We start from the raw sequence: 12,992 nt of genomic DNA on the forward strand, positions 1-12,992 counted from the left end.
GCCACTGCGCCCAGCCCTATTTTAAAACTGAATTTCTTCAAGCATCTAAATCACAGGCTAGCAGAAACTTCTGTTAAGGCCCAGATAGTAAACAGTTTAGTTTTTATGGGCCATATGATCTCTGTTGCAGCTCCTCAGCTTTGTCATCGTAGCAGGAAAGCAGCCACAGACAGTAAGCAAATCAATGAGCCTAGTCATGCCAATAAAACTTTATTTACAAAAAAAGGCAATGGGCTGGACTTGGTTCAGGAGCCAGCTGTAGTTTGCCAACCCCAGGCCTAAAGAAAGCTGGAGAGGAATAGTTACACCCAGAAAAGAACCTCTCAGTGAGGGAAACAGACTAAGAATAGTATCGCACTACAGCCTTCTACCAACAGATGATACTTTAAAATACAAAACAAAATTAGCTCAGCCAGTTAGTTGTTTTATTTTGAGTTTTGTTAAAAAAAAAAAAAAAGCTTTGAGAAAATGTGTTAAATATCAGTAAAGGGCAGGAACACACATGGCTAGCTTTACAATAACAATCTAAACATACACAAAGGCAAACATTGAGTAAAATGCTAGGGAAAGACAGCACTTTGGGGGCCTACTGCAGTTTTCCTTATTGCACATAAAGGTTGTGGATAACTCCAAGTCTTTAATTTTTCACAGTTATACTTTAATGTCATTTTATATAACATTTATTTATATAACATACTATAATGTTAATTTTATAAAACCACCAGTTTGCTACTGTTCAATGGAAATAGAAGACAAAATTCTCCCCAATTACAGTATGTAAGCTCTCTATAAAAAGTTCCCTAGGTCACATCATTCCATGTTAAATTCGTCCTATTCTATTTTAAAAATTGCTTTTCAGCTATTAAATGAATCTTGATGGCCTTCTCATTTAACTATTTTCATGGACATAGTACAACTTCACAAGTAAAAAGTACCAGATGTATTTTATGTGAAAAACAAAAGGACAACTTAGGAGGAGCTGGCCCTACTATGAAGTCACACTTTGAACGATCAATTTCAGTGGTAAATTCCCAATCCGTAGACTTAACACCCGCACAACTGAAAACCATCCCTCTGCTTCTCCAAAGCCCACAATTGGAATAATCACAAGTCAGCCCCCAAATGTCCGTGCAGTTAAGTCATCCAGTAACACCTGAATTGTAGCCTCATTCAAGTGCTTGAGACAGCAGATGTTGAAGTTTCCATGCTGTTTACAAGTCCTTTTCTATCTGAGTTCCTCCAACATATACAGGCCCAGACAATTTTCCACTGGCCAATAGCTGACCGTGACATTTGGTGATTCTGTTAAGCCTTTTGAAAGGCGATCATCAGAAGGAGAAGGTGACTTCTGCTGTGTGTTCTCATGTCTGCTTTGGACCTTTTCAAAGGGCAGCACAGCAGACAGCCCTTCCTTTTCATCTTCTCCAAGGCTCAGGTAGCAGAAAGCCGGCTGCCTGTGTGTTCCATATGGGCCATGACTATAGTATACCCTGCTTACAAAAATAAGACTAACATCAAAAACTTTGGTTTTGCTCTTTACAATTTTTGCTAGCACTGGGTGACAAGGTGTGTTTAATTTTTTAAAAATGTCTATGAAAATTGAAACTGGAAAAAATTGTTTAGGTCTTGTTTTGAAAGGACTGTTGATGAGTCTACTTGCTTTTCCTAGTTAAGCCACTAGCACTGGTTTCTACAGTATTTCTCTATATGTTGTTTTCAGGTTTTAGAAACAGGGATGATCTTTTCAGGTATCAAAGTGGTAAAGGCAGTATTCAGATGGGTTGTTTCTAAACTACGACTCTTGGCCACTAGATTCCTTCGACTTCACTGTATCAGAATGTAGCAGCTGACACTGGCAAGCCAGAGTGTCAGTTAAAGAACAACAGAAGAGATCAGAACTCGATGATACCAGTCTAATGTATATGAAAGACTTTTTCCTGAACTAATGAATCTATAGAATCAACATCAAAAGGCAGACAAGAAACTTGTCAAGTTCCCCACTTTTGAAGTGGAATAAGAAGTCATATACTTGTGAGATCAGTAGGCTGACTTCCTAGCAGCCCTCATTGCAGATAATCTTTCACAACAGATGGTAAAATCAGCTTTCTGATACACTCTTAGAACTCACAACGGGTACATGGTAGGTTTCCAAGTGGGTGATTTTCACCTCTGATGAGATGCTCTAACACCCTGCCACTGTTTTTCCCCCTAAGTACATCAGTGGTGTTTCTACATTTGGAAATCACTTGTTCACATTAAACATCTGGTATGATTCCATTAACTTCCACTGCAGACAAGGACAGGGAGAGATAGGATGACGGGATGACGTGAAACAGACCAACAGACCTCTATTTTGGAACTGTTAGTTCTTTGCCCTAGACTGAATCATTCATGGATAGCTGAGATACCCTTTTGCATGTTTTCTAAAGAGATTCCATTTGTCAGCCAAACCACAGAGGACATTTTCGGGTTTAGAGAACACAGCCTGAAGAGCTCCTTGCTGTTTGCTTGATGAAACATTTGATGTCACAGTGTGATTTCTGCCTTCCAGGCATCAATGCTTATTTGTCTCATCACCCCAGTAACCACCCTGGATGCTCGGATCCATATGCCCTTCCTGTGCTTGTTTCCTAGGAAGAAATGTGGCCTTATTTAAATTCCAAATTTTCTTCTCTAGGAGAGAAAGTTTAGGTTTCTGGTAGTTCTCAAAAAGCGTACTAAAAGGAATAGCAGCTTTCATCTTCTCTCTGTCAAGGCTACACAAAAGTGTGCATCTCCTTAATCACCTGCTACAGAAACTACCACCATCACCATGTGATAGCAAAGGACCACAACCTTCTACTTTGCTCCAGCAGTAAACGGGCCCACCCTTACTCTGAGGAATCCAATGTGGACTCAGGCATGAGGCCAGGTGAAGGGAAAGAAAATCTGACTCCAGAGGGGACTATTAATTTAATTCCAGGTGAAATTAAAAACAAAACAAAACAGCTTCCCAGAAACCTTCATGCTTGATTAGTCAGCAGCTCAGTTAATACCTTCCCTTTATTCCCCACAAGTGGGAACCAAGATGGCAGGTTTTTAATTCTCCCCATACATACTCCAAGTCACCCTTCTCTCTCCTTGAAGACTCCAAGGTTTTCGTGATCTTTTCAGCTGTACTTTATGGAGTATGTTCTTGAGTTCTGCAAAGATTAGCATCAAACTCTCTCATAGCTGCCCAGCCTGTATTATTGGTCAATACTCAGTTCGTTTCACATGACTAACAATTTAAAAAAAAAAAAAAAAAAACCTTCATCTGCTAGACCATTCTTTAAAATCAGATTCCAAATAGGGTCTGCTGCGAGCCCTAGACTAAAGGCTCTTGTCAATCCTGGCTGCACATCAAGGACACTCCTGAGGTTCCAAACAAAGCATGGATTCCAGGTCCCATCTGAAGCTACTGAATCCGAATCTCTGAGGGGAGGGCCCTTGCACTGATTTAAAAACAAAAACTGGCCAGATGATCCTAATTTACAGCCAGGGTTGAGAACCTCTGCTCTAGAACATCGGACTCTACTGAACTGTCATCCCCGCCAACCCAGAACAAATACGTGTATAAGATGACTTGGGTTTACTCTCTTGGAAGAACTTTGTTTAGTTGGATGTACCATTACTTAGCAGTTTCAATCTGATCTTATGCCAGACTGGCAGCAGATAGTTGGCCTCGTGTTGAATGATGCCTGGGCTTTGTGGCACTCTACTTTTCTCCACACGGCATAGGCAAAATGCTTCTAGATGTGGAACCACTTGATGAATGGATTCACATTCCCAGGACCCCTGGTAAGGTCAGGGTTATTCTCCACAAACTACAAACAAAAATTAGGACCAAAGGTCAAAAATTAGGACCAAAGTGCCTTACTTTGATTCACCAAATATTTGTCATCAAATAAGGACTTAGAACACTGGAAAGCAGTTCTGATTCCAAATGGCTAACAGCTCGGGGTTAGTGACAAAGGCAAGAAAGGGAGACCAGCCTGCATTTCCAGCTTCCTAACATACAAAGAAAGGCCGGGGTAGGGTTACTAGACAAATGCTGCATCTAGGTTCTGGGCCCTCTCTTCCCTGGGTAGGCCTTCTGGGTGGGCCTCCTGCCCTACACAAACCGTCCCTAACCCACCTTGTTTACATTTAAACTACACTGTCGTAGACAGCAATTCAGGGAAGAGGACAAGCCATAATTAGGATTTCCTCCCTGTTTCTCTTGTCATCTCCCCACAGGAAAACCCTGATGGGAAGCCCGCCCCTCTAGTTTTGGTCTTGGCAAATCTACATTTCCTTGTATGTGAGTAGATCAGAATCAAATGTTTGCAGTGAAGACTACAAGACCCTTTGGGGATAAACACAACACTCTATGAATTGAACGAAGACTAGGAAGGGAAACTGGGTGGTTATTTTTCTTCCGTAAGAGAGTCATTTCTTGTAATCTTGTAAAAGCTTTCTAAAAACAAAACAAAAAAACAAACAAAACAAAACAAAATAATGGCTGGGGGCGGTGGCTCACACCTGTAATCCCAGCACTTTGGGAGGCCGAGGCGGGTGGATCACGAGGTCAGTAGATCAAGACCATCCTGGCCAACATGGTGAAACCCCATCTCTACTAAAAAATACAAAAAAATTAGCTGGGTGTGGTGGTGGGCACCTGTAATCCCAGCTACTCGGGAGGCTGAAGTAGGAGAATCGCTTGAACCTGGGAGGTGGAGATTGCAGTAAGCCGAGATCATGGCACTGCACTCCAGCCTGGGGGATAGAGCAAGACTCCATCTCAAAACAAAACAAAACAAAAACACACACACACAAAAACAAACAACAACAACATAACAACAAGGCCTTGAGGTGAACAAAGAACCATCACCAGGGTGTGTCTGTTAGCGTTTTCCCTCCAAAATTAAGTAAGCAATATAAGATAAGCAAAGCTTTATAAAGACCCAACCAAAGAGCCAAGCAGCCTATCTCTCCATCTCTGCAAAACAAAAACAAAAATGAAAACAAAACAAGCCTTGCCTTTTAGATTTATATGGCATGACTGGTCATTACTGACTCTGCTAAATAAAAAATCCTGTGCTGGTTCTGGACTCCAGCACATAGATAATACAGGCCTCTGCCATGCCTGGTAGCTGCTGTCTGCAACTTCACCCCAGGATATAAGAACTTCCCTTCCAGGGGCTATGAAAGCTCTTTCTCTGGCTGTGGGGTGGGGTGTAGGTCTTATTCTTAAGTCCTTCACTAGCCTAGTTAACCCTGAGGCCTCATGGGTTTGAGTAGGTTGTTTAGCATTTTTCAAACTTCCAAAAACCATGGATGACCATACAATCAAAATGAACTTTATTGTAGATAAAAAGGAAAGAGGAGAATAAAAATCATTCAACTGTATTTTTTTTTTTTGAGACAGGGTCTCATTCTGTTGCCCAGACTGGATTGCAGTGGCATGATCTCAGCTCACTGCAACCTCTGCCTCTTGGGCTCAAGCGATCCTCCCGCCTCAGCCTCCCAAGTAGCTGGAACTACAGGCATGTGCTACCATGCCTGGCTCATTTTTGTATTTCTGTAGAAACAGGGTTTTGCCACGTTGCCCAGTCTGGTCTTGAATTCCTGAGCTCAAGTGATCCTCCTGCCTCAGCCTCCCAAAGTGATTATGGCCATAAGCCACTGTGCCCGGTCTCAATTTTATTTTATTGAACCATATGAAATTCCCACTACTGTTTTTACAAAATGGTCAAATATCAGCAAATTCATATGGCTCAACCTAATTAAATAGGTATTTTCCTGATTTGCACAAATTATCAATTCAAACACAAAGTTGTAAAGCAATGTCTTATTTAAAAATTAAGCATTAAACATGAGAATTGAGAAGATTAAATGGCTGATTTCACTATGGGTGGACTAGACTGGGACACTGTTTTGTCTGCCATCATAAGAAAAACTGGCCAGTATGGTGAAACCCCGTCTCTACTAAAAATACAAAAAATTAGCCGGGCGTGGTGGCGGGTGCCTGTAATCCCAGCTACTCAGGAGGCTGAGGCAGGAGAATCGCTTGAACCTGGGAGGCGTAGGTTGCAGTGAGCCGAGATCGTGCCACTGCACTCCAGCCTGGGTGACACAGCGAGACTCCATCTCAAAAAAAAAGAAAGAAAGAAAAAGGAAAAAAAAAGAAAAATGCCCACATTATTGAAAGCATTTTTTTAGAAATTGGGTTGCCAGAAAAAAGCTAGCACTGAAGCACAGAGACATGGGGAGAAACTCAAACTTTTCCCGAGAGGTCTTTCTGTATTTCAGCACTACAGGTGTAGACAGACAGAACAGCTCATCCAGAAAGAACCCAAACTGAAAACCTAACTTTCAAATCACACCCACATGTTAAGCTGGTGCAGCAACCTCCCCAGATATAAGGAAAATGACCCTTCTCTGCATGGCACTCAGTGGCGTAAAGACACTCGGATTCTTAAGCTCATAGAAGACACAACTTTCTAGTGAGCTGAAAATACTTAATGTTCCATTGTCTGCCCTCTGACTCCTCAGGTGGCCACTGAAATCTCATGCATTCATCAGCTCAAAGTTTGGAATTCTACCCAGTCTTGAGACTACTGTGTTATATTACTTTGCAGTTAATTTTTTTGCATTGGGATTTCTTTCCCTCTGAATTCTAGCCTGGTGCCTTGTAGGTTTCTTGCTGCCTTCTCTTGCCCAGATGATAGCATCCTACAAAATGTGGTGTTACTTCTAAACCCACAGTACATACTTCAGTCCTAGTGATTATTTCCCTAGGCTGTCAGCTCATATGGCAGCCCTCAGAAGTTGAATGCTGGCTGGGTGCAGTGGCTCACACCTGTAATCCCAGCACTTTGGGAGGCCAAGGCAGGTGGATCACAAGGTCAGGAGTTTGAGACCAGCCTGGCCAACATGGTGAAACCTCGTCTCTACCAAAAATACAAAAAATTAGCTGGGCATGGTGGTGGGCGCCTGTAATCCCAGCTACTCAGGAGGCTGAGACAGGAGAATCACTTCAATCTGTGAGGCAGAGGTTGCAGTGAGCCGAGACCACACCACTGCACTCCAGCCTGGGCGACAAGAGCAAAACTCCATCTCGAAAAAAAAAAAAAAAAAAAAAGTTGAATGCTTTTTGCAGTGGTACCATCATCAGTTTCTAAATACCTCCTTTCCTCAGATTAATTAAAAAATAAGAGTATAACACTATTTGCCTTTGGTTTTAAACATTTCATAACTACTTCTTTATGGATATCACCAGAGAAGGAACTATAATTCTTTGTTCCATGTTGAAATGTTCATGGATGTATTTTCAAATCTTCAGTCTAGAAAAAACACAGGCAGCATAAAGTCAGGAATGCTGATATGAGGTTGCAGTCAAGCAGCCTTCGTTGCCAGAGCCTCCACTCAAATTGCTTTTTCATGTTTTCTGTCCCATTTAACACCAGTTTCCCATAATCCTTGGAGTTCCGATCTCAATTGCCTTCCTTCTCTTTAACTTGATATTTCTATGGTCAGCTTGACTTGCACTGCTGTGTACTGAGATGCAGCCTCTCATGGGAGGAATCCCCCGCCCAGCACCTGCCTCGCCTTGTTCAGATACTGCAGGTGAATGAATTAGGAGACCATTAAAGCATGCTATTTTTTTGTTTAACTCTGAAACAGCGCACTATGTGAAAAAAAGTGGGAATAGGTCTATATTTGTCTGAATTTAGAGACACTTTTGCCTCACCATCTGCATTGTGAATTAAATTTTAAGTGTTACGATAGCTTCAGACTCCAATAAAATAGAAGAGTTAGTTCAACCTAGTCACTGCCCCACCTCAAACAACACTAGGCCGTCCTCACCCAATCGGGAGCCTACCCCATCGTGCCAGGGTTTGGGGGGAAAGTCAAGCATTATCTTCCAGAGGAAACACTAGGCGGGTGCCCCGGCTCGAAACCTTCTGGTCTCCCATTCCCAGGTCTCGCTCCAGCACTTCCTCCGAGCTGCTCTTCGTTCTCCGGCTGCCCTCCAGACTCGTGGAGGCGGTGTGCGAACTTGAGGAGCCATTTGCAGTCACTGTGCTGTCCCCGTACGTCAATGTCAGGTCGCCTTCGGTCAGGATGAAATCGGAGTCTTCCTCTCTCAGTGGCTCTTGGTTCTGAAAAGTGCAACCAACAACAACAACAACAAAAATGAGAGACTGATATCTTCCAGGTTTGGCACCAACCCTAACCCCAATCCCAACTCCTCATCTGAAAACTGGGGATTATGAAACTTGCCTGCCTTGAGCCTCTAGTGTGGTAACTGGACGCAAACTGTAGAGGGCTAGGCACAGTTGCCAGGACTAGGACTTAGAATACTAGAAAACAGTTCCTGATTTCAATGTCTGACAGCTTGGGGTTAGTGAAAAAGGGAAGAAAGGGAGACCAGCCTGGATTTCCAGCTTCTCAACACACAAAGAAAGGCCAGAGTAGGGTAACTGGGCAAACGTTGCAAACAGGTTTTAGGTACTGTCTTCTCTGGGTAGGCATTCTGGATGGGCCTCCCGCCCTATACAAACCGTCTCCAACCCGTCTTGTTTACATTGGAACTACTCTTTGTCCTAGACAGTAATTCAGGGAAGAGGACAAGCCATAATTAGGATTTCCTCCCTGTTTCCCCGGTCATCTCCCCACAGGAAAACCCTGGTAGGAAGCCCACCCGCCACATCCTCAGGTGGATGAATCAAATGATCGAGGGAGAGCAAAGTCGCAAGCACTTGAACTATCAGATGGTAGCAAGAGTGCCGGAGACGGCATGAGGTCAGACAGGATCTTCTTCCTCCAATGGATTTAACCAACAAAACAAGGGCAAGGCCACAAACCAGCTCCCCCGCTGCATTGAGGCCTATTGAGTACTGTGCACTGCCTTCTAGAAGGGCAAACACAGTGTCAAATACGCTGGGTAAACTGATTTTTTTCTCTCCTTTTTCCCACTGACCCTTCAAAGCTGATCTGAAGTCCTGTATCCTCTTATGAGACAGTCTCTGGGGTGCCGAACTGGCCTCTCTGACCCCCTCAGGGCCCTCGCACAGTCACACTGCCCAAGGCCATGGGCAGATTCCCCCAGGTCAGTGCCTGGACTCCCCATCTAGGTGAAAAACACCAAAGGGCAGTGACCTCCTTCTCCACACCTTGGCACCTTCCTCAATGGTGCTTACCTCATAGTAGGTGCTAAGTGAATGCTGGGTAAATGCACCAGCTAGGGAAGACTCATGGGTTGAGTTTCCTCTCCCAGACTTATGTCTGTGTACTCACTGGCGCCAATCACATACTTGTTTTCTGCATTCTCAGTGATGTCAGCTTCTCCACACACAGCCTACAGTGTGACTCCACTTAACTAATGCTTCAGCATTTTTGACAAGCAAGCACGCAACTCCTCTCACTTGCTGCTTCATATCCCCACTGGAATGAAGCAGGGTGCAAATGCCCAATGAGATAAAAGTCCTGTATTCAGGCAGATGCTCAGAGCATAGTTCTAAAACTTGCTCTAAGCTCCCAAATTTCCTCTTTACCAGTGTTTAGAAAGTCCTGAAACTCGATCTGCTTTACAGTAGCCTTCCTTCTTTCTCTTATTTTTTGGGACGGAGTTTCACTCTTGCCACCCAGGCTGGAGTGCAATGGTGCAATCTTGGCTCTCTGCAACCTCCGCCTCCCAGGTTCAAGTAATTCTCCTGCCTCAGCCTCCTGAGTAGCTGGGATTACAGGCATGTGCCACTACACCCGGCTAATTTTTGTATTTTTAGTAGAGATGGGAGTTTCACCATGTTGGTCAGGCTAGTCTCAAACTCTTGACCTCAGGTGATCCTCCCGCCTCGGCCTCCCAAAGTGCTGGCATTACAGGCATAAGCCACCACGCCCAGCCAGTAGCTTATGTCTCCCATCCGAATTTCCAGCTCCCAGGGAGTTCACCTTCCCTGTCTCAGCACATCCCAGTTCTCCCATTCATACATGTGCAACATAATGATTTTGTTCATCTCTGTCAAAATCTCTCTGCCAGGGCTCTTGGCTTCCAGTTTTCAGGGAAATGGTCCTGGCACATATTTTACTGCTTCAAGCTTTGGAGCCATGGAAGGACAGAGGCAAACATGGGACAACTGCAGGTGAGAGTAATTCTGCAAATGAAAGAAAGCCCACCAAAGCACCACAGAGGAAACCCTGGGCATGAACTGTGATGTGGTCCGCTTTCACTCTTTGCAGAGGGAAGCAGAGCCTAAATTCATTGATAGGAGAAAACAAAACTGGATGTCAGCCCGTTGCATTTGCGAAACTCCCAAGCCCAGACATAGTACCCAAGGAAAGGTCATTCAGAAACAAGGCCATAGTAAAACCCATGGAGGCTGGGCGCGGCGGCTCACGCCTGTAATCCCAGTACTTTGGGAGGCCAAGGAGGGTGGATCACGAGGTCAGGGGTTCGAGACCAGCCTGGACAACATGGTAAAACCCCATCTCTACTAAAAATACAAAAATTAGCCAGGCGTGGTACTGTGAACCTGTAATCCCAGCTACTCAGGAGGCTGAGGCAGGAGAATCGCTTGAACTGGGGAGGCAGAGGTTGTAGTGAGCTGCGACTGCACCACCGCACTCCAGCCTGGATGACAGAGCGAGACTCTGTCTCAAAAAAAAAAAAAAAAAAAAAAAAACACCCATGGAGAGGCTGGGCGTGGTGGCTCACACCTGTAATCCCAGTACTTTGGGAGGCCGAGGCAAGCAGATCACTTGAGGTCAGGAGTTTGAGACCAGGCTGCTCAACATGGTGAAACCACGTCTCTACAAAAAATACAAAAATTAACCAGGCATAGTGGCACGCAGCTGTAATCCCAGCTACTCGGGAGGCTGAGGCACAAAAATCGCTTGAACCTGGGAGGCAGAGGTTGCAGTGAGCCAAGATGATACCATTGCACTGCAGCCTGGGCAAGAGAGCAAGACTGTCTGAAAAAACAAATGAACAACCCATGGAGAGTGATTCTGACATCAAAGCCTAATAATGTTACATGCAGATGATAAAACCAATCTGCTCCCTTGAATTCTAGATGATAGGATTGACACAAGTTTGTTTTGTTACGCTGAAGGTCTGTATAATCATGTAACTAGCTGTGCAATGAAGTCTGCTATGAAAATGCAGTGAAATCACCATGAAAACACCTGCAAACAACAGTGTGTGGGGACGTGTGCATTTTAAATAACCAGAGGTCATTTTCAAAAGTGAAAGAACATTGTTAGGAAGGTGGATACCACACCTAAGTGGTTTAACGTTAGTGGAAATAATGACTGATGAACATCTTAGAAATCTCCAAATAAACTTGGCAAAGTAGAAAACACCTTTTAGATGGTTGGTAAGAACCATGCAACAGGTGTCAAAAGCCATGAGAACTGCCCAATCTGAGACCCTCACCCAGCACTAAACTTTGCAGTGAGCCCCTTCACCTCTGTCAATTTTGGGTTCCTCCACTGATAATTTTGAAGAGACCCTTTGCTCCCACTGTCTCAGCAGCAGGCCCCACCATGTCTGGAGCTGGCTGAGACCCTAGGCAGGACCCCGGCTAAAAGCAGCAGGACTGAGGGTGATTCTCACTAGAAGCCCAAGTCACTCAGTCTTAGGTTGGCTGTGGGGAGTCACAGCCGAAACATGACCCCCCGAAGCAAACTTGGAGTGAGTCCCTTGAACTGCTGGGGGAAGCACTTGAAATTGATGCAATTCTAAGCTTACTGAGTTTACGCCGAGTTCAAACTAGTCCGGATATTCCTAATCTATGGGCAAGGGACTGGTTAGTAAGCTTCAGATTACATAAGGTTTTTATAAAGTTTTAATAGTAGATTTGTTGTTTTACTATTACATAGACATGAAAAGTGATCCTTATTAAAACCCAATTAAGATGGAAAGTTTTACAAAGTGTTTAGAAGAGACTAGAGTTAGAAGACAAATTTATATATATAAACCCAGTGAAACTTAAGATCAGAAAGTGTAATCACAGTTGGGGCTTCATTAGTGGGAGAAGTGGAGATGCCGTCAGCACCCTTAGTCTCCGATGATGTATGTAAAGGGTCCCTACTACCACTTTAGACAGCGGGCCAAACTGAGCAAACCAGTCAGCATTCAGCACAAGACAGCTTTTCTTAAGTAAGCTAGTAGCAGGATGAAAAATTACAAAACTAAGTTTTTAATCTATTAGTCTGTGTCCTTCTAACCTAACAGGTAACTAGCATTATTATTTAGGCTGAGACATATTACATTTAAAACTTACCACAAGCATTAGACATCACTTTACAAACTGGGAGCAGTTCTAGGGAAATGGTGTTCTCACCATCCTACATATTTCTTTTTGTCATTTAAAACCAGTTTATCGCAGGTGGCACAGGAATTTCATTTTTATATGGGGAGGAGCCGTGGGTGTTGAAAGTTCAACTGTCTTTAAGAGAAAGACACATGAATGCTGCTGTCACATTTGGTGAAATTTCCAAGCAACAGCTGTGGCAGAACTACATTTTTACCAGGCAGAACCTGCTCCGAAGCGGGCGAAACCCAGCAGCCCAGCTGAGTTTCTAAGCGTAAAGTTCTGTTGTTGCCTACCAGGACTTTTCAATGGTCACCTTCCTCTGAGGGGGCCAAGGAGGGGTCCGAGGGCCTAGGGATGACAGACACACAGAGCTTACTCTCTGCAGCAGCGGGTTTAGGACACACGGTGACTTGGCAGTTGTCATCCCTGTTCTTGAAGGAAGAGTGTGCCATTTAAAGAGCTGCATCCTCCAATCTCGGCTGCTCTGATGTGGCTGCCCTTCTCTTCCGCCCCAGCGCCCCCACCTAGCTATGGTGTCCACATCCCTTTCCCCTCTGTACCACATGAATGTGCACTGCCTTTCCTAACCCTGCTACCCCTCGTTAGAACTTAACCTGTTTAGGGCCGTTCTCTTTCAGATCTTGGCTTTGTGTTCTGCCTCCTCATCAC

At 44.2% G+C, this 12,992-nt stretch overlaps 1 protein-coding gene across 37 annotated transcripts in view; it reads right to left on the bottom strand.

Annotated features, from left to right (window-relative positions):
• Positions 1-403: 403 nt before the first annotated feature.
• Positions 404-12,992, bottom strand: part of SLC9A7 (solute carrier family 9 member A7) — a 150,093-nt gene continuing 137,504 nt past the window's right edge. For 4 of the 37 annotated variants that reach the window (XM_077988566.1, XM_077988564.1, XM_077988565.1 and 1 more), the window contains 2 exons: positions 7,886-8,165; positions 404-1,490 (listed from right to left, as the gene is read on the bottom strand). In XM_077988566.1, the coding sequence (XP_077844692.1) occupies positions 7,914-8,165 (252 nt within the window). In that variant the 3' untranslated portion in view covers positions 404-1,490; positions 7,886-7,913. Of the gene's footprint in view, positions 3,846-5,338; positions 5,989-6,120; positions 8,166-12,992 lie in introns of those variants that run through there. The other 33 variants (XR_013412798.1, XR_013412782.1, XR_013412791.1 and 30 more) reach the window with 14 other exon arrangements.

Source organism: Macaca mulatta, chromosome X (assembly GCF_049350105.2).
Source record: "Macaca mulatta isolate MMU2019108-1 chromosome X, T2T-MMU8v2.0, whole genome shotgun sequence".
Classification (NCBI taxonomy): Eukaryota; Metazoa; Chordata; class Mammalia; order Primates; family Cercopithecidae; genus Macaca; species Macaca mulatta.